General features: G+C 43.0%; 6 protein-coding genes across 6 annotated transcripts; 3 read left to right on the forward strand and 3 right to left on the reverse strand.

Moving 5' to 3' along the window:
• Window positions 1-383: 383 nt before the first annotated feature.
• EAE98_004712 (uncharacterized protein) lies at window positions 384-2,209 on the forward strand (the record flags this gene model as incomplete). The annotated part of the gene is made up of 3 exons (XM_038952332.1): window positions 384-720; window positions 777-2,081; window positions 2,136-2,209. The coding sequence occupies 3 exons, from the start codon at window positions 384-386 to the stop codon at window positions 2,207-2,209; spliced, it is 1,716 nt and encodes a 571-aa protein (XP_038810982.1).
• Window positions 2,210-3,974: 1,765 nt separating this feature from the next.
• EAE98_004713 (uncharacterized protein) lies at window positions 3,975-7,402 on the forward strand. Its single transcript, XM_038952333.1, has 6 exons — window positions 3,975-4,412; window positions 4,477-4,504; window positions 4,583-4,638; window positions 4,703-4,952; window positions 5,004-6,495; window positions 6,549-7,402. Exons 1-6 carry the CDS (start codon window positions 4,363-4,365, stop codon window positions 7,142-7,144), a joined length of 2,472 nt encoding a protein of 823 aa, XP_038810983.1. The 5' UTR covers window positions 3,975-4,362; the 3' UTR covers window positions 7,145-7,402.
• A 607-nt stretch (window positions 7,403-8,009) lies between these two features.
• Window positions 8,010-8,572, reverse strand: EAE98_004714 (uncharacterized protein; the record flags this gene model as incomplete). Its single annotated transcript, XM_038952334.1, has 2 exons — window positions 8,010-8,379; window positions 8,445-8,572. 2 exons carry the CDS (start codon window positions 8,570-8,572, stop codon window positions 8,010-8,012), a joined length of 498 nt encoding a protein of 165 aa, XP_038810984.1.
• Window positions 8,573-10,471: 1,899 nt separating this feature from the next.
• EAE98_004715 (uncharacterized protein) lies at window positions 10,472-11,419 on the forward strand (the record flags this gene model as incomplete). The annotated part of the gene is made up of 1 exon (XM_038952335.1): window positions 10,472-11,419. The coding sequence occupies one exon, from the start codon at window positions 10,472-10,474 to the stop codon at window positions 11,417-11,419; it is 948 nt and encodes a 315-aa protein (XP_038810985.1).
• A 2,502-nt stretch (window positions 11,420-13,921) lies between these two features.
• Window positions 13,922-15,421, reverse strand: EAE98_004716 (uncharacterized protein; the record flags this gene model as incomplete). Its single annotated transcript, XM_038952336.1, has 1 exon — window positions 13,922-15,421. One exon carries the CDS (start codon window positions 15,419-15,421, stop codon window positions 13,922-13,924), a length of 1,500 nt encoding a protein of 499 aa, XP_038810986.1.
• Window positions 15,422-17,318: 1,897 nt separating this feature from the next.
• On the reverse strand, window positions 17,319-18,933 carry EAE98_004717 (uncharacterized protein; the record flags this gene model as incomplete). Its single annotated transcript, XM_038952337.1, has 3 exons — window positions 17,319-18,397; window positions 18,450-18,611; window positions 18,669-18,933. 3 exons carry the CDS (start codon window positions 18,931-18,933, stop codon window positions 17,319-17,321), a joined length of 1,506 nt encoding a protein of 501 aa, XP_038810987.1.
• Between the last annotated feature and the right edge of the window lie 268 nt (window positions 18,934-19,201).

The following is a 19,201-nucleotide window of genomic DNA, read 5'->3' on the forward strand; positions in this document are numbered from 1 at the left end:
TTGATCAACAGGCATTAGATCAAAGACGCTGCGATATAAGTATACCCAGGTATGAGTGAGCGATTTATTCCAGAGGAATTTCTCTTGGTCAATTTGCATTTGATTCCGAGGTTTCTATTTGGGCGCATGTCAATTCCAATTATTGATGAAGCGTTGGTAAAAAGTTGAGCTTATCTTTCTATCGGCTCCGGTGCGTAATTTTATCCCTGTAAATTTTAGCTCAGAATCCGAATCCTAGCTTTTATCAAAATAAAAATTCCCTTTCAATTTGATAATCTGATATTTCTGACTCCCACTGCACTTCTCCATTACTCTCCGCATTCCCCTACAATCCTCACCTCCTCCATTTCAGGAGTTTTAGGAGTATGGCGTTAGCGACAAGAATGATGAGGTTGCCGACTTCAGCTGTTGGTCTTCGAACTATCGCCCAACGATCATATGCGACATCAAATCGGGTCCTTCTCTCAAGTGCGCGACCCAATGCCAGAGTCAATGTTAACAAGACTGCAATCTCCCAAATTGCTCAACGTACTTACGCAGATGTCGCTCCTGTTACTGTCAAGAAGCCAAAGCGATTCAGATTCTTGAGATATAGTTGGCGTCTCACATACTTGTCTTTGATCGGAGGGGCCGCTTATCTTGGATATGAAGTTTGGGAACTTCGACATCCAGAGGAGCAATTCCAGCCAGATCCAACCAAGAAAAACTTGGTCATTCTTGGTACGCACAATACGTGTCTCCACTTTCCATATGGATAGCTGACATCAATTGGCTAGGTACTGGATGGGGTGCTGTTTCTCTTTTGAAGAAACTCGACACGGAAAACTACAATGTTATTGTTATCTCCCCACGAAACTACTTCCTGTTCACCCCTCTTTTGCCATCATGCACAACCGGTACCGTCGAGCACAGATCTATCATGGAGCCTATCAGAAGCATAACCAGACATAAGAAAGCTGCTGTCAAATTCTACGAAGCCGAAGCCACTAAAATTGACCCCGAGAAGAAGACTATCTCCATCAACGACAACTCTGATGTCAAAGGAGCTTCCCACACAACCGAGGTCTCATACGATATGTTGGTCGTCAGTGTTGGTGCAGAAAACGCAACTTTTGGAATTCCTGGTGTCAAAGAGCATTCTTGCTTCTTGAAGGAGATCGGTGACGCACAAGCAATCAGAAAGAAGATTATGGATTGTGTAGAGACTGCCACTTTCAAGGACCAATCTCCAGAGGAAGTTGAACGTCTTTTGCACATGGTTGTCGTTGGCGGTGGACCTACTGGTGTTGAATTCGCTGGTGAGCTTCAAGATTTCTTCGATCAAGATATTAAGAAGTGGGTTCCAGAAATTAGCGACAAGTTCAAGGTTACTCTCATCGAAGCTCTTCCAAACGTTCTTCCTATGTTCTCCAAGCAATTGATCGAATACACCGAGTCAACTTTTAAGGAAGAGAAGATTACTATCAAGACTAAGACGGCCGTTAAGAAGGTCACTGATAAGACCGTCGAAGCCGAGGCCACTGGACCAGATGGAAAGAAGTTCACTGAGGTCATGCCTTACGGTCTCCTTGTTTGGGCCACCGGTAACGCCGTCCGCCCTGTTGTCAAGGACCTCATGGCACAAATCCCCGCCCAAAAAGACTCAAGGAGAGGTCTCGCCGTGAACGAATATCTCGTTGTTCAAGGAACCAAGGATATCTGGGCCACTGGTGATTGTGCAGTTGCAGGATATGCACCAACAGCTCAGGTAGCATCGCAAGAAGGAGCTTTCTTAGCCCGCCTCTTTAACACCATGGCAAAGACCGATACCATCGAACATGAAATCCAAGAGTTGAGTTCATCCTTGAACCTTGGTCCTGGAAACGCCGCCCAAGTTGCCAAGGATATTGAAGCACATGAGAAGCAATTGAGAAGAATTAAGGATATCAAGCCGTTCCACTACACACATCAAGGTTCCTTGGCATACATTGGTAGTGAAAGAGCCGTTGCAGATGTTAGCTGGTTAAATGGAAACTTTGCTACCGGTGGTAATTTGACATATTTGTTCTGGAGAAGTGCATACTTGAGCATGTGTTTCAGCAGTGAGTTTTACCAATCCATTGTCTCTCATTCACTTTGACTAACATGAATTCTAGCGCGCAACCGTGTTTTGGTGGTTCTCGATTGGCTCAAGTCTAAGACTTTCGGTCGTGATGTTTCTAGAGAATAGATGGTTAGAGAGAGGGGTTAAAAAAAGAAAATGGGCGGGCTGGTCGGGATAGATGGGAATGAGGAGCGCGTGTAACAAATAACGAATTTTCGGGATAGACTGGTTTTGGTTCCTTCTTGAACTTTGCATTGGTGTTTTTTTATAGAATCTCCGGCTCGAGCTCGTGGAGAGTCGTTCGGGGAGTTCTAGGGCGCTGCTATATTATACTCAGAGGATTCCATGAATAAGATCATTTTTCTTCTCTTTCTAATATGCGGTTTTCAAATTTGGGGGTGTGATATGTTTGACAGATGAAATAGGTACGGTATATATTTCTACATAGATGCTGATTTCTGTTAAAGCAAGAGTTGTCCCATTAACCCCTTTTCAACCATAAACTTAATCCTTCCCCCCCCAAATAAAGATTTGTCCACGCAATCCTCTTGCACAGTGTCATAGCCTCATCGATACTACGAGTGCCTAGTAGATTGGCTGTACCGAATTGTTTGCCTCTCCCATCATCCTCTAAAATAAGCGCGCGGATCATAGAGGAAGCAAGCAAACTACATGTACGTACGTCGAGTGCTCCACTCTGTCCTTTCTTCACCTCATCTTTTACGACAGTTAATCCTCCAATTATAGAATGAGACTGGATGGAATTTGTAGGGCCTCGTTCGCCACGGTAGTGGAATAATTGATACTCTTCAATGTGAAATGCTTATAAAATTGATCGTGAAGAAAATCCTATTCACTTTTGCAAGGAAGAAAAAGTGTTGATCTAACCACCTGCACTTACTTCCTCAATCCCTCAATCCCTTGAGAACATCACCAACCAACGCATGGTTATTCTGAAATCACCAAGTGTAGACATCCCGTCAGATCATGCAGACCATATTTACCATCAATAGGTGTTCTAGAACTTTCCAGAACACATGAACCGTAAATAGACCTTTCTCGCCTTTGGGGTTATACAAGAGGCGTGGGTGGCATCATATATTTGTCTTAGATGTATATATGTATATATGTAGTACTGGGAGGGAAGTTTGCCTTTCTCTCTTGTGTACCGTCGGATCGGCATCGCAGGCTTGTTGTTCGTCCTACAGGTGGTGCCGACGAACTCGAATGGAATAGATGGGAAGACCAAGGAACCCCAAAAGTTTCACAGTCGGATGTTAGGGTTCAGAACCTATGGATGTGTGTTTGACATGTTGGGGAATACTGATGTTGAGTGAGTGATGTTGAGTGAGTGATGTTGAGTGAGTGATGTTGAGTGAGTGATGTTGAGTGAGTGAGTGAGTGAGTGAGTGAGTGAGTGAGTGGCCTTTCGTGACTCGGGTCCATAGGTGTTGTCGGATCTGGGTGGTTCGGGGATGTGTTTTGAGCTTCATAGCTAGCTGTCCTGATAGAGTTGTTTGTAGTTGTCGGGTTATAGGTAAAGATAGGTAGATATTGAAGGTAAAAATGAACGAAATGAATGAAATGAAATGTGTACCTAGTACCTACCTAGTAGTTATCAATATTGTCAATGTTCCAATAATAATAAACGTACGAGTAAGAGGCAAAGCCATATGAATACAATAATAATACATTTAGAATCAATTTTATATCAATCAATCAATCAATCAATCAACCAATACATACAAGGGATTCTATGACATTCTTTGCCATGCGAGGCTGACTTATTATTGATCATACTATGGCCGTACCAGGCATTGAATTTATATGCGTGGCCTTCTCGTTGCCTGGATACGCTCCTACGTTATCGATTATTCACCCATTTTATTTTACCTTTACCCCAACCAGTAGTCAGTCGCCTTCACCCAACTCACTACGTTTACTGAGCTGTGCTTAAGCGGAAGAAACCAATAGAAAGATTCAAAAGCTCAACCTACCAAATTTAGTGCGGTTCCGTCATATTCTAACGACGCTACCTTAACTAATACAGCCATCTTAGAGCTGTCTTGATCTCCAACACAACCTCTTCTTTCCATAAATTCTTACAAAAACATCCATCTATCCATCCTTCCTGAAAGTTCAATCTATCTTTCATCCACCTCTTCTTTCTCACTTTGATAAAGTCTCTTTTAATCTTAAACTCTATCGCCATTTGAAAGGACTATTTACAAACAGAACTGATCATTTGTTACGACTGTCAAGGTCAACCCTCTATCAAAATGTCTGCTGAACCCGACCACGTCGAGCACAAGAAGAAGGTCAATCTCAAGTAAGTATATCTTCATCTGCCAGTTCATTACCTGGAGAAGACACAATACTAACATCATGGCTAGTGATGCATCTGGTGCTGAACACAAAGGCGTAAGTTGATCTACCAACCGCCACTATATGACGATAACAAAATCGAGATCAAAAATTAACTAAGTCTTCAAATTATAGAATGATGATATTGCAACTGCCATCTTAAAGAAGAAGAAGAAGCCAAACTCGTTGATGTGAGTATATCGAGCAAGCACCCCACCTCGACCGAAGATCTGAACTGACAGGCGGTGGCAACAGGGTTACTGATGCTATCAACGATGATAACTCTGTTATCGCTCTCTCCAACAATACCATGGAAACTTTACAATTGTTCCGTGGAGATACCGTTTTAGTTAAGGGAAAGAAGCGCAAGGACACTGTTCTCATTGTTCTTGCTGATGATGATCTCGATGATGGAAGCGCACGTATGAACCGTGTTGTTAGACATAACCTCCGTGTTAAGCACGGTGACGTTATTACCGTTCACCCATGTCCGGATATCAAATATGTAAGTATTTAAGAGTCTGCGGACATCTCCAAGGTGCTGATATGTCATTAGGCCAAGCGCATTGCAGTCCTTCCTATTGCGGATACTGTCGAAGGTCTCACCGGATCTTTATTCGATGTTTTCTTAGCACCATATTTCCGCGAAGCCTACCGACCTGTACGACAAGGCGATCTTTTCACAGTTCGTGGTGGTATGAGACAAGTTGAATTCAAGGTTGTTGAAGTCGACCCTCCCGAGTACGGAATCGTAGCCCAAGATACAGTCATCCACTGCGAAGGAGAGCCCATCCAGCGTGAAGACGAAGAAGGCAATTTGAACGAGGTCGGATACGACGACATTGGAGGATGCAGAAAGCAAATGGCACAGATCAGAGAGATGGTTGAGTTGCCATTAAGACATCCCCAACTATTTAAGTCTATCGGTATCAAGCCTCCTCGTGGTGTTCTCATGTTTGGTCCACCAGGTACTGGTAAGACACTCATGGCCAGAGCCGTTGCAAACGAGACCGGTGCTTTCTTCTTCTTGATCAACGGACCCGAGATTATGTCAAAGATGGCCGGTGAATCCGAATCGAATTTGCGCAAGGCTTTCGAAGAGGCTGAGAAGAACTCGCCTGCGATCATCTTCATCGACGAGATCGACTCTATTGCCCCAAAGCGTGACAAGACCAACGGAGAAGTCGAACGTCGTGTTGTCTCGCAATTGCTTACCCTTATGGACGGCATGAAGGCTAGATCCAACGTTGTTGTCATGGCCGCCACGAACAGACCTAACTCCATCGACCCTGCCCTCCGTCGTTTCGGTCGTTTCGATCGTGAAGTCGATATTGGTATCCCTGATCCAACCGGTCGTCTTGAAATCCTTCAAATCCACACCAAGAACATGAAGTTGGGTGATGATGTTGATCTCGAGCAAATCGCCTCCGAGACTCACGGTTACGTCGGTTCTGATGTTGCCTCCCTCTGCTCCGAAGCTGCTATGCAGCAAATCCGTGAAAAGATGGATCTTATCGATCTTGATGAAGATACTATCGACGCCGAGGTTCTCGACTCCCTTGGTGTTACCATGGACAACTTCCGTTTCGCTCTCGGTGTTTCCAACCCATCTGCTCTTCGTGAAGTTGCAGTTGTCGAAGTTCCAAACGTTCGCTGGGACGACATCGGAGGATTGGAAGAGGTCAAGCGCGAGCTCATCGAGAGCGTGCAATACCCCGTCGATCACCCCGAGAAGTTCCTCAAGTTCGGTCTTTCTCCATCTCGTGGTGTCTTGTTTTACGGTCCTCCTGGTACTGGTAAGACCTTACTCGCCAAGGCTGTTGCCAACGAGTGTTCTGCAAACTTCATTTCCGTCAAGGGTCCAGAATTGCTGAGTATGTGGTTCGGTGAATCTGAGTCTAACATCAGAGATATTTTCGACAAGGCTCGTGCTGCCGCACCTTGTGTTGTTTTCCTCGATGAGCTTGATTCTATTGCCAAGTCTCGTGGTGGATCTAACGGCGATGCTGGTGGAGCTTCTGACCGTGTTGTCAACCAACTTTTGACTGGTAAGCTTATTCTTGTTTCTATCATGTGTGAGTGGAGGCTAATTTTGACATAGAAATGGATGGTATGACCTCGAAAAAGAACGTTTTCGTCATTGGTGCTACCAACAGACCTGAGCAACTTGACAACGCTCTTTGCAGACCTGGTCGTCTTGACACCCTTGTCTACGTTCCACTTCCCAACGAGAGCTCTCGTGCTGGTATCTTGAAGGCACAACTCAGAAAGACTCCAGTCGCCGATGATGTTGATCTCAGCTACATTGCATCCCGTACTCACGGCTTCTCTGGTGCTGATTTGGGATTCATCACCCAACGTGCCGTCAAGCTCGCCATCAAGGAATCTATTTCTTTGGATATCGAACGCCGCAAGGCTCTCGAGGCCGCTGGTGGTGACGTTGACATGGAGGAAGAGGATGTTGAGGACCCAGTTCCAAAATTGACCAAGGCTCATTTCGAAGAGGCCATGTCACAAGCCAGACGATCCGTTTCTGATGTCGAAATCCGCCGATATGAGGCATTCGCTCAGAGCATGAAGAGCTCTGGGCCTGGAGCTTTCTTCAAGTTCCCAGAAGCTGGTGAGGCCGCCGAGGCTAATGGAGGAGGTGCTGGTGGATTTGGTGATGCTGGAAACGACGACAGCCTTTACGACTAAATCTGTACTCTTAATATCATATTTTTACGTCATTTTACAGCATACATGAGGAGCTAACGATTGGGAGGGCATTTGACCCGGTGGACTTTGACGTAGAGTTTAGAGATTTCTGCAGATCAAAGTTGCATTCATGACCCCTAAAAGTCATTGTATGAAGGGTTGGGAGAGGTATGGAGAGTTTCATTCATGGCGATATGTGGCCAAGGTGGTGCCCTTAGCATAGAATACCTTATAAAAATAAATTTCATTACAATCCGATCTCGAATGCATATTGAGTGAAATGATTGGTAGATGTCATGATCCGTAAAGACCTATTAAGATAAGTTTTTAATCCTAAAAACGCCGCTTGAGTATGCATGGCGCCTTGACTATTCTACATGATATTCGTCATGATTCTCTTGTGCAATATAAATTTGACGTATACGCCCAGAACATTCCCGGCCTTGTAATCCCTCGTCATTCCCAAATCCCAATGGTTCTTTTAAACTCCTAGTATACTCCACAGGTAGTTCACTCATTACATAGAATGAAAATACTGCATAACAGCCACCCATGCATCAGTTCCTCATATCTGCTTCAACTGTGTCGTGCTATCTTGATAAATGATGTAAAAAATAGAAGCGGATCTGGGAAAGTTTTTTGGAAGTCGATTCCAATTTGCCCATGCATCCATATTGAATCCACCAATTCCTTTCTTTAGATGTCTGTATTTGTATCGAGGGGATCCCAGAACAAATGCAGGTCGCCTCCAGTGATATATATCCCTCCCCGCTTCTTCGTCTCCTCTTTACGCCAATGCTGATTCCTCATCACCCCTCCTTACTCAACTCCCAGAAATGTAACAACCCCAAAGACGTTCGAGGGTTCACTCCACAACCTCACAAACAGCTTCTAATGATTCCCTCGTGATCCTCACACCTTCATCCACGACACTTTTCGGCAACGCGAGACTTTGTCCTCTTTCACCTCTTCCTTTGGGCGCGGCGTCTTTTTCTTTTGCTTCCTTTTCCTTTTTGTCTGAAGATCCGTTGGTGGAGGGGTGAGGGGATGCGTTGGAGGGGTCGGATGAAGTAAGTGCGATTGTGTCGGCACGGATGTCTTCAAGTACTTTGGCGATGAGCAGCGGGAATGTGGTGTAGTGTCCCGAACGCAGGAGGGAAAGCGCGTGGTTTTGGATTAGGGTTGGCCAGTTTGTGGGAGAGGAGTGGAGGGAGTGGAGGAGGGTTTCTTGGATTCTGTTGAGGGGAGAGGTTAGTTGGGTTTTGGATTGGAAGGAGAGAGAGCGGGGGCAAAGACATACTTAGCAACATGGCCATCTTTTAGTAATATAGAATTTATCTGCGAGCGCAAATCCGCATCTTGGGTTGTGGGTGTGTAGTTTGCGGCGCTTTTCGATACGCGCACAGGTGTGGTGGGTTCGGAGGCCATTGTGATGGGGTGTGTAGATTCGGGGTTGGATAGATGGGGTTTTGGTATGGTGTGTTTGGATATATAGGGACGGGGTGATAGGAGGAAGTGAGTGGGGGATTTGGGATAAGACGGGATGGATAGAAAATTGACGGTGTACAATGCGAGAGGAAGCTTGGGGCATGAGATTTCCAAGGAAGAATGGAGGTTTGGGTAGATGTTGGACTTGAGCGGTGGAATTGATGGCTTGTTGTATGTTTTTTGAGACCTCGTCGGCGAGGCTGGATTGAAGGCTGAATTTATTTATGTGTTGGACCAATGAGGTAATCGGATGGGAATTTGGTGATGATGTGGGGTAGGATTAGTATTTTGATAGAGACAGTCTCTACGTAGGAGAAAAAAGAGGCCGATTTTGACCACATAAATCTTTAATGAAATCTCTGAATTAATTGAATTATAAATCAATCACAAATAAAATAAATAAATCTGAAAATATCAAATTACTTTTTACCTTTTAATTATACTAATTCTTATTAAAGTTTATATTTTATTTCAGGTTTAAGAAGAAGAATTTGGTTATTGAGGGTATTAAAAAGTGATCAAAACCGGCCTCTTTTTTCTCCTACGTAGAGACAGTTCGGTAAACGAGGGGTTTGCTTCTACTGTTTCATCAGATTCACACATTAATTTCCTTTCATAACATATCATACGTGATTAGTCTACGATATCTCCATGTCCATTGTAATTATATATTCCTCAATATTCTAATTAAGGCCTCACTTCAGTTGTCTACTTTCAATCCGGCCATTCTTATATATATCTACAGCTGAATCAGCCTCAGCTTCAGGAATACATTCTACATGGGCGAAGCGTATTATTATTGTCACACCCATGAACCATTTCATTATCCAATGGATCTTCATACTATTTTCACACTCCACCATAAAGTGAAACCATGAAACCCTTTCACAAGTTTCATAGGCAAACAACCACACAAAGTCTATTCCATTCCCATCTCTTTTCCAAACGCTTTGCTTCTACCCATTGGGTGAGAAGATGGCTGTGCCTAGACGATGAAAATGGGTGCTTCATCCAATGCCGTGTTGCATTCAGGTCAAATTCTTATAAGCCACGGTATTCCTGTATTGAAAGGCTGAATTCAGATACTCGCAAGGTCGAATCAATGATGTAGGTTCCCTTCCTTTACCTATTACCTTTCTCCCGGAGTGTTTGATCAGCTTGCTCCTTTGATCGTCTTTTTCCCGTTGATTGTATTACTCCTTATACTTTAACCTCTCATATATTCATTCCTCTGTTTCCTCGCCCTTTGTTTCTTCTCTGGAAATATCTTCTCTTATTGCATCTCTTTTCTCTCTTTGCGTTCCTGTCATGATGCACCAGCATTCATTATGCATAGTGCCGTTGCCACTTCATATCGAATGAACAGCTCATCGCTATAACGGAACGGGGACCAAACACTAGAACATCGGAATTTCATTTTTTCCCTCCCTTTCTTCTCTAGAACTGCGTCATCAGTCGGCAGGTACCGTTCTGGCGCGAACTACCTTTTCAAATAGCATCATAATTTTTTCAAAATAGTAAAATCCACCGCTCGGTTGGGTTGTATCAGACAGATTACGTCGCGAAAGCAAGGCTATTGTGGTGTGTTGAGTCGGATCATCCAGTACACACGAAGGATCTCAAACGTGACGAGTTTCAACACCTGGCAAACTCTTTCAACTCCCGTCAACACGAACGGTCTGGAGAGCATTATTCCGATCATTATTACGATCTTATTATTGGATACATCATTCAACTCAAGACTTCCACCAGGACGTTGATCCAGGTTTGGGCTACATTCGAACGTTTTTTTCTTTGCAAGACCTGAAGGCCTGCAGAGATATCACCAATCAATGCAAGATGCGGCGGCATCTTTTAACGACTATTGCTTGCTTATTCTGTATTCTACGTCTTACAAACGCCTTGTCACTTGCAAACTTCCAATTAGTCTCACCAACTGCAGTTTCATTGGTTTGCTTTGTGGAATATAATACTGCAATTTCAGATTGCAAACTATCAGACTTCAATGATGGGTGTTCCCTCGACTGCCAATCAGCCTTAACATCAAAAGCTACATGTGTTAGCAATGCTTGTTCGAAAGATAATGTAGCTTCCAATACATTATTAGGAATCGTCAAAGGTGGTGGAATCATTGCAGCTTTATGTCCGAATATCAAAAGTTCTACTACAAAATCAAGATCAACCTCGACTACAACAGAGACGAAAACTTCGACTACTAGTGTGAGTACTACATCGTCGAGTTCGCAATCGACTCCAACTTCAACTTCAACTTCAAGTCCAACTCCAACTCCGGCATCGACTTCGGCTTCATCCCAAAGCTCTAGTTTTACTGCTGCTACAACGACATTCTCTGCGCTTCCCACGACGACCCAATCCACGATTACGGATACTTCGAGTTCCGCTCAAACTTCGAATACTCAAACATCATCATCACCATCGTCCACTTCATCAAAATCCACAACATCTAATTCTTCAGAATCAACATCTACTTCTTCCAATACGAATAAGAATACAGACACAAGCACCAGCACAACACTGACCACGACCCAAGCACAATCCACTACATCCACATCTACAAAAACTACAGCAACAACATCAAAGTCAACAACGACAACAACCGCAGCATCGAATAATGGGAATGGGAATGGGATTAGTGGGGGCGGAAGCCCGTTTGATATCGATGCGAATAGTGGTGGTTTGCCAACTGATTTCGGTAAACTATCACAAAGGTGGATAGCGGGCGTGGTGTTGATTTATGGAGGATTGGGTGTATGGTTTCTTATTTGAGATGTGGGAGATGAGAGTTTATGGGGACTGTGGGATTGGGTTGAAAACGATAATGTTTATAAGAATTCTTAGGGTTTTTGTTTTGTTTGTGTTTTGTACGATTAGCGCGGCTGCGGGATCTCACAGATCAGATCATCATGTCATTTGGACTGAGAAATGATTTAGAAAGAGATGGAGAGAGGTATGGTACAGCATAGCAGAGCAGAGCATGGCTAGCGCGATATGTATATTATTTTATGACTTTATGAACAAATTTGAGAGATGATGTAGGGAGATGAGTATGGGATATGGAGGGTGGAATGAATGAGGACATGGGTTGAGGTTTGGATATGGGGATTTCGATTCTGGATAGCATAGGATGTCATGGGATGGGATGGGATAGGATGATTTCATATAACAGAAACAGAGATCGGTTATGAAAAGCAAGTAATTAAACAATAAATAAATGAAATAACGAATTTGTATCTCTACATTATAATTTTCATGAGCACTCGCGGTACGAGATCCCTCCCCCTCTTTCGATACTCTGCGTGCTGGATACCTACATACCCTGAGCTAGCGAGAGAGCGGATGCTGTGTTTACTATATACATTCATTACAATTTTCCTGATATATATATGTATATCTTTCCTACTCGGAAAAACTCATGTTTCGCTTTGTATATATACTCGTATACTCGTATGTATTTATTATATTATATAATATACAAACCTTGAAAATAATAATTATATGAAATGAATTTTTGAAGTTGGGGATATCTACTTGTATATATATATATAGAATAGAGTAGAATAGAATAAAACAAAGTAGAATAGAGTAAAATAGAGTAGAATAAAATAAAATAAAATAAAATAATAAAATAAAATAAAATAAAAGAAAATAAATAAAATAAAATAAAATAAAATAAAATAAATAAAATAAAATAAAATAAAATAAAATAAAATAAATAAAATAAATAAAATAAAAATAAACTAGATATAGATATAGATAAATAAAATAAATAAATAGAGATTTGTATTTCAATATTTAGTATTTAGTATTTAATATATGTAGGAGATTGGGGATTGGAGGTTGGAGGTTGGAGGTTAGCGTTTTTGAAGACTTGTAGATAGGTATAGATTGGGGATTGAGATTAGATTGAGGATTGGGGATTGGGGATTGGGGATTGGGGAAAGGGGATTTGGGGAAAGGGGATTGGGAAGGGGATTGGGGATAAGGGCGATCTGGGAAAGGGGAGGGTGAAATGAGTGAGGCTAAGATGAGTAAAGATGAGTGAGGCTAAAATAAGCGGAAAAATAAACAATGAGTCAATATAAGCGAAGATAAATAAAATAACATAAGCAAAAAATATAGAATAGAATAGACGGCTGGATTACAAATACAGGATGTAGATTAGAGATTGAAAATAATAGTATATAAAGATACTAGATACTCGGAATTATATATAATATATAGAATAGAGATGGAGGACGTTTAAAATAGTAGAGGGCTGGAAGCTTGTATATGGAGGGGATTGAGGGAAAGACGGAAGGAAGGAAGAAAGCAAAAGAAGAAAGGAAGAGAAGAAAGGTAGAGAAGAAGGATGAGATGAGAATGAAGGATGTAGCTAGGGATTGAGAGAATGGTGATTAGTTAGTTAGTTACTTAGTTAGTTAGTTAGTTTACTTAGTTAGTTAGTTAGTTGGTTAGTTAATTGATTTAGAGTTTGAAGTTTGAAGTTTAATATAGATGAGAAAGTTTAATATAAGTGAGAAGAGAAGAAGAGAAGAAGAGAAGAAGAGAGAGAAAGAAGAAGAGAAGAAGAGAAAGAAGAGAAGAAGAGAAGAAGAGACGAAGAGAAGAAGAGAAGAAGAGAAGAAGAAAAGAAGAGAAGAAGAAAAGATAAGGAAATTCTGAATATATAATATAGCAGAATATAGTTTAGGTAGAAGAATCATAACTTTATATATTTATACTACTTATCTCTTTACTTATCTTATTCATTCATCCAGCTATCTATAATATAAAAATTTATATTTTCAAAGAGATAAAATAAGATATATAGGTATATATATATATATATATATCAACCGATATTTGAGTACCCATTCATTCATTCATTCATCCATCCATCCATGAATACACACACACACACAACCATATACTCCCCATGCACAATTTCAAAATGTCAAATTCAGCCGCACGTATGAGAATCATGCAGTAAGTAAGTACCTAACACCTAGTACCTATGTAGACATATCTCCCAAGAAAAGTCATCGGAACCTTTTTCCCCAACTCCGTAAATATGCCCAGGTATCTCAGCAATATCAACATCAACATCAACATCAACATCAACATCAACAACGACAAAGTGCTTCGCAATTGTATCTCTTCACCCTCTTCACTCCCTTCACTCCAATCCCATACACACACATCATGTATCCCTCCTCTTCACTCCAACCCCATACAAACATATCACGTATCCCTCCTCTTCACAAACCCCACCATCACACCCCCCCCCCTCTAAAAGAAAACACTCCTCTTCTTCTGCACCTTCGTCATCTTCTTCCCGCCAAAAAATCCACTCGAGCTAGCCGTCCCACTCCCCGGCGCTTGCAAATAAGGACTATTGATCTGCGCCTGCGGTCTCGCCTGCGACGACGACGAAGGACCACCCGCCCCAGCAAATCCACTCCCCATCCCCATCGCATAGCCCGCCGGACCGGGCCCGGTACTCATCGGTCTCGCCGGCATGGGCGCACTATACGGCGCACTATACGGCGTTGTAATCGTCGGTCTCTGCGGCGCCTGCTGCGGCGCAAACTGAACTCTCGCTCCCGGATTCACATTCGCATTTGCATTCGCATTTGCATTCCCATTCCCATTCACAGGCATAACGCCATACTGTTTCCTCAAACGTTCCGTCTCCTTTGCAATCTCGGCATCTCTTCTCCGCTGTTCCTTTTCTTCCTGCTCCAGCATCTTCTTAATGCGCTTCTCTTCCAACAATTCCACGCGCTGGCGTTCCCGCTCCTCAGCTTCCACCAACGCTTTGAGACGCGCGGTTTCGGCGTCAATTTCCCACTGCGTGCGCGCATTGACTGTGGGCGGGGGCGAGGGCCCCGTCGGAAGCGGATGCGAAGTGCGACGGGGCGGAAGACCGGGCATGATTCCCCCAGACATCACGGGAGATATCGACGGCCTGCCATTTTCTCGAATGACGGGACCGCTATTGTTGCGCTTGCGCAACGCCCCCGGAGTTTCATTGGGTGAACTGATGTTAAACATTTCGCGACTGGCATTGAAGAATATATCCTTAATCACTGCAGCCGAGAGCAAAAGCACCACCTCCAGACCCTTGAAATCTTCAACATCAACTCGATGCATGTTGGGTTGGTAAATGGTAAGATCTTTCCCCCCCTTAAACATAGCCACCGGAATATCCGGCTCCTTATTCCTCTTCCCTTCGGCCGTCTTGCCCGACAGGAAACACGACAAATCTTTCGAGAACTTCCCATCCTTCTTCCACTTAAACGCCACTTTCGGCGTGAGCACCGAGAAGGCCGGATCGCTCTGACTGCGATCGAGCGCCGACGCCGACGGGGCCCGGAAACTAATCTGCGGCATCTCGAATTCCCAATACGCCGAACTATTCCACGACCCCGCGATTTGCTTCACCAGCACCTGCTGATCCGGATTGTACAATTGGATAGTGAAAGCATTCGGCACGATGGGGACGGGCGGGGGAGGAATGCCATTCTGCGCGCGCACTTCGGCCTGGGAGAGAGTGGGCTGCGTCCATTCGGGCTGGACCAAGACTTCGGCATAGAGGACGTCCGGGTTGCAGGAATCGTAGAGGGCGACGGCGTAGCAATTTTTCGAGGCGGCCAGATTGGGGTCGGGTCTGCGGAAGAGGTATTCGGGTTGGAGGTCGGAGCCATCTTGACGGAGGAAGATGGGTGTGGAGAGAGGGGTATCGGTCGATGCTTTGAAGAAGAAGGTGGGGAGGTTTTCGTCAAGCATGATGATTTGATGGAGTTGAGGGGGAGGGGGGCAGGCTACAGGATGTGTGTGGTTGGGCTTTCAAGGCTTTTCAAATCGTTCAGAAGCAAATGGGTAAAGGGATGATGTGTTGGAGGTTTCTTGATTATCACTCTGAAACACAGAGCAGAATTAGTATAGTAGTAGTAGTAGCTAGGCAGATCTGATAAATCTCGGCACCGCTGCGAATACGATTCGTACAGAGTTAATATGATATGGATGTGTATGATATATACCTACCAGCAACCTTAACATATCAACTCAAATGCGCAAGGTGGATATCCATTACCCTTTTCACAGGGCTATGAAGTATCTGAAGTGCCCGTAGATGAGGCTGAGCCTTCCCGCTCACATGCATTCACCACGCGTAAACCATTGTACAGAGTAAAGAAGATGTCTTGGAATATTCCTTGATGAATCAGATCTGCAAACAATTCCATGCTTTATAAACGTTTATTGGTTCGATTAGGTTTCGGTATCGTTATCCCCATAGCCAATTTCTATTTTTACATCGTTGATCCTTTAGTCTTGTAATCGATTTGCTTATATAAGCTTCTCTCTATACGAGGGCGTGTCTTTGATGAATGCCGGACTGAAATTTAAGCGAATTTCCTTATCAAAACTATGCTTTATTTTATATATTTATAAATGAATAGTAATTCAAATATTTATTATAAAACTTTGAAATTTGAATTGTATAAAGAAAATTGATTAATAATTGATTTGATATTAGATTTATTAATTTTTGAATTGAATTGATAATAAAATTCTATATAGAAATTTGATTCTTAAAATAAATATTATTTCTTATAAATATTTTAAGTATAAAAATTCAATATAAATTTTGATTTAATTGAAAGCTTTAATAAAAAAACTAAACCTATATTATTAGATTTTAAATAAAAATTTATTACTTTTATAAAATTTCAAATATATAATAATATTGATTGATTTAATATTGAATTTTAAAATGAGTGAGTTTGGGTAAATTTTGGTGTGAAAAAGTGCTTGCGCACGGACCCGGCATTCATCAAAGACACGCCCTCGTATATCGTACACCAGATAGCATTGATATCGTCACAAGGAAGTTAATAAGCATGCTCATTCGCTGCTTCGAAATTTGTTTCTCGATGATGTTATACTCAGGTTACGTACTCTTCTACCCGAGGGAGGCTTCGCACACTGATTAAAAGTACCTAGGTATCCAGCAGTTTCCGATTGCATCTAGATAGGCTTTCTCCACGTATTATACGAGAGGGTCTGCAAATGTTTATCAAATGCTTCAAGGCTGGCTACCTGTTAGACAAGATACCTAAATCAATTAGTCGAATATTAATCCCTACGAATCAACATGAAACCTAACTAAAAACTCAAGTCAAGACAGAAAAGTCGTCAATCGATAAATCTCTGTAAATCTCTGTAGATTTCTGCCGGATATCCAATAATAAATCGTCTTCATTTGATTTAAATGTCTTCCTATTTCCTAGTGTTCCTTTTCCACGCAAGCCAACCCAGCCCCTCTCAGCTTTGCCCAAGGAAAATGTCCCAAGGTTGACTTGTCCCTGTCGGCTACCCGTATGTCCCAACCACGAGTTTCATCCAAGAACTCCCTTCCACAGTCAAATTCGACCAAAAACCGAGTATTCAACCATTCATCTCATGATACGCCTCATATAAAAATATGACCAAAAGATACCAAAACAGCTAGCTAGCCGAAAAAATAATAAACTGGATTGACCCTGAATTGTAATCTCCAAAATTCCGTTTCCAATACACATACACTATCCCAAAAATTGGTGATATCGCCTACTTTCGCTATGCAGTGTAAACCAGTGCAGCAACTCCAAGAAATAATGTCCAATCCAAATGTTCGATTAGATCATATAATGCCGCCGGGAGGGTCGTATATGGAATTGTTTCCACCGCGACCACCATTTCTACCGTCCAGACCTGCGCTTCCAGGGACATCTTGTATGCCAGGTTCCGTATTGGGGCTGATTTTTCTTAACATGAACATAGGCTTTTTGCCTTCCTTATCCAATTGTTTAAAGAGAATCAGCGGTTTTTCTTCCATACCCAAACATCTTTCTTTATCCCCATAGACGATGTATAAAGCGTATTGTTCCCAGGGTGCGTTGATATTGTATTTTTTTAATGCAGCAGGTAAAACCTTGTAGCATGGGTCTTCCATACTGACGCGGAATGATTTGAATATTTCGACTGAGGCACCACCCCCACCAGAAGGTGGTTCAAGGGCCGGTGTTTGGGCTCGCCGTGAGGGTGCTGGTTTGGTACTGTCGCGAGAGTATGTCGATGGAGGATATTGGTCGTTGTCGTTCTGAGGGAAATTGCTGCGGCCTGGTGTAGGTTGTTGATCGGATCGGTACGAGCGTGAAGCTAAAGTGGATCCACTCATATGGGAAGGAGGGGAAGTCGGAGAGGGTTGATTGGGCGAAGGTTGTCCAGGTGACAGTGATTGAGAGCCGTTATTCATAGCATTGAGGTGTGAAGAAGAGAGGACTGCCCGCTCGGCAGCATTTGCAGGATCAAGAGCGTGTTCCATCATAGATCTATCCTGGCTAGATTGTAAATTGAAAGTAGGAGACGCATTCTTTGGCGTTGATTCCAGAAACAGCTTTTTTGTTGAGAACTTCCGCGAGAGCCCACCTGATTGACTTGAAGAGGGTGTAGGTGCAGGAGGTGATATCGTATTGTTATTATCGTAAGAATATAGGCTTTGATTGTTGGTCCCAGGGGGATGGTATGGCAAAGGCTGCCCTTCCTTATGCATTCGAAATACCGGTAAGAGATCTTCCCTCAATCGAGTGTACTCAGACGTCAGCCTTCGTAATTCCATCTCTGCAACGCTCATTCGTTCGTCTCGTAATCGTAATTGTTCGACAAGATTTTTGATGTCTTTGAGTGTCGCGGTGGCATACTGGGCCTCGGCGTCCGCTGCTGCAAATGAAGTCAGTTTGATTATTCGGTACCATCCAATCGACCAACTCACAAAGTGGCACATAGTGGTCACTCTCAATAGGCACGTCTTGCTTAATCTTGATGTCGTAAACGTTCTTCAGAATTGTGAGTCGATGTCCCACACTTGCTATTCCCATCTCCTTTAGGTCGGTATGCTGTAATGCCACCAATGCTTCCCCAACAATTTCGTTTTCTATCCCACTCAATTAGATAAGAGGTTAAGGACAACCAATATTGCTTTAAAGCATACCTAAGAATTGATCGCCATACTGCCGCAGTCCCAGACTACCTACAAAATCGGCGCAATCATCTGCGGTCCATTCCGTTATGATAGAATCTGGTAAAGAATCCATGATGCCATGGTTACCATACGTAGTTGGGGTGTGTTCGCTGGAAGAAAGGCCATCGGAATCCTCTGAATCGTTGGCGAGGACCGGGGAACTGTTATGCACACTTCTCTCGTACTCGTCGTCCGCATCAGATTCCGGATATGCGGTGCCGGACTCGAATGCCATAATTATATTTCAAAAGAAAAATGGTAATGTTGCGCAAAATAGAGCAAAAGGCTTTGTCGCGGCGATTCAAACCAAGTTCCTTACAAGAATCGTAGGTGCAGATGAAGTCGCTTAACCTTCTATGAAGGCGAGGTCAAAGCTCTGCGCTTAAATCTATGGAGTATGTAGGAGTAAGAAGCCGCTGGTGGGTTCGCCGGTAAGTTAGCTTTCTTCCTTTCTTTTTATGGCTGATGAGCTGGGTCGCAGAGTGAGCACAAAGTAATCATCG

This window comes from Botrytis deweyae (assembly GCF_014898535.1).
Source record: "Botrytis deweyae strain B1 chromosome Unknown BDEW_009, whole genome shotgun sequence".
NCBI classification, from domain to species: domain Eukaryota; kingdom Fungi; phylum Ascomycota; class Leotiomycetes; order Helotiales; family Sclerotiniaceae; genus Botrytis; species Botrytis deweyae.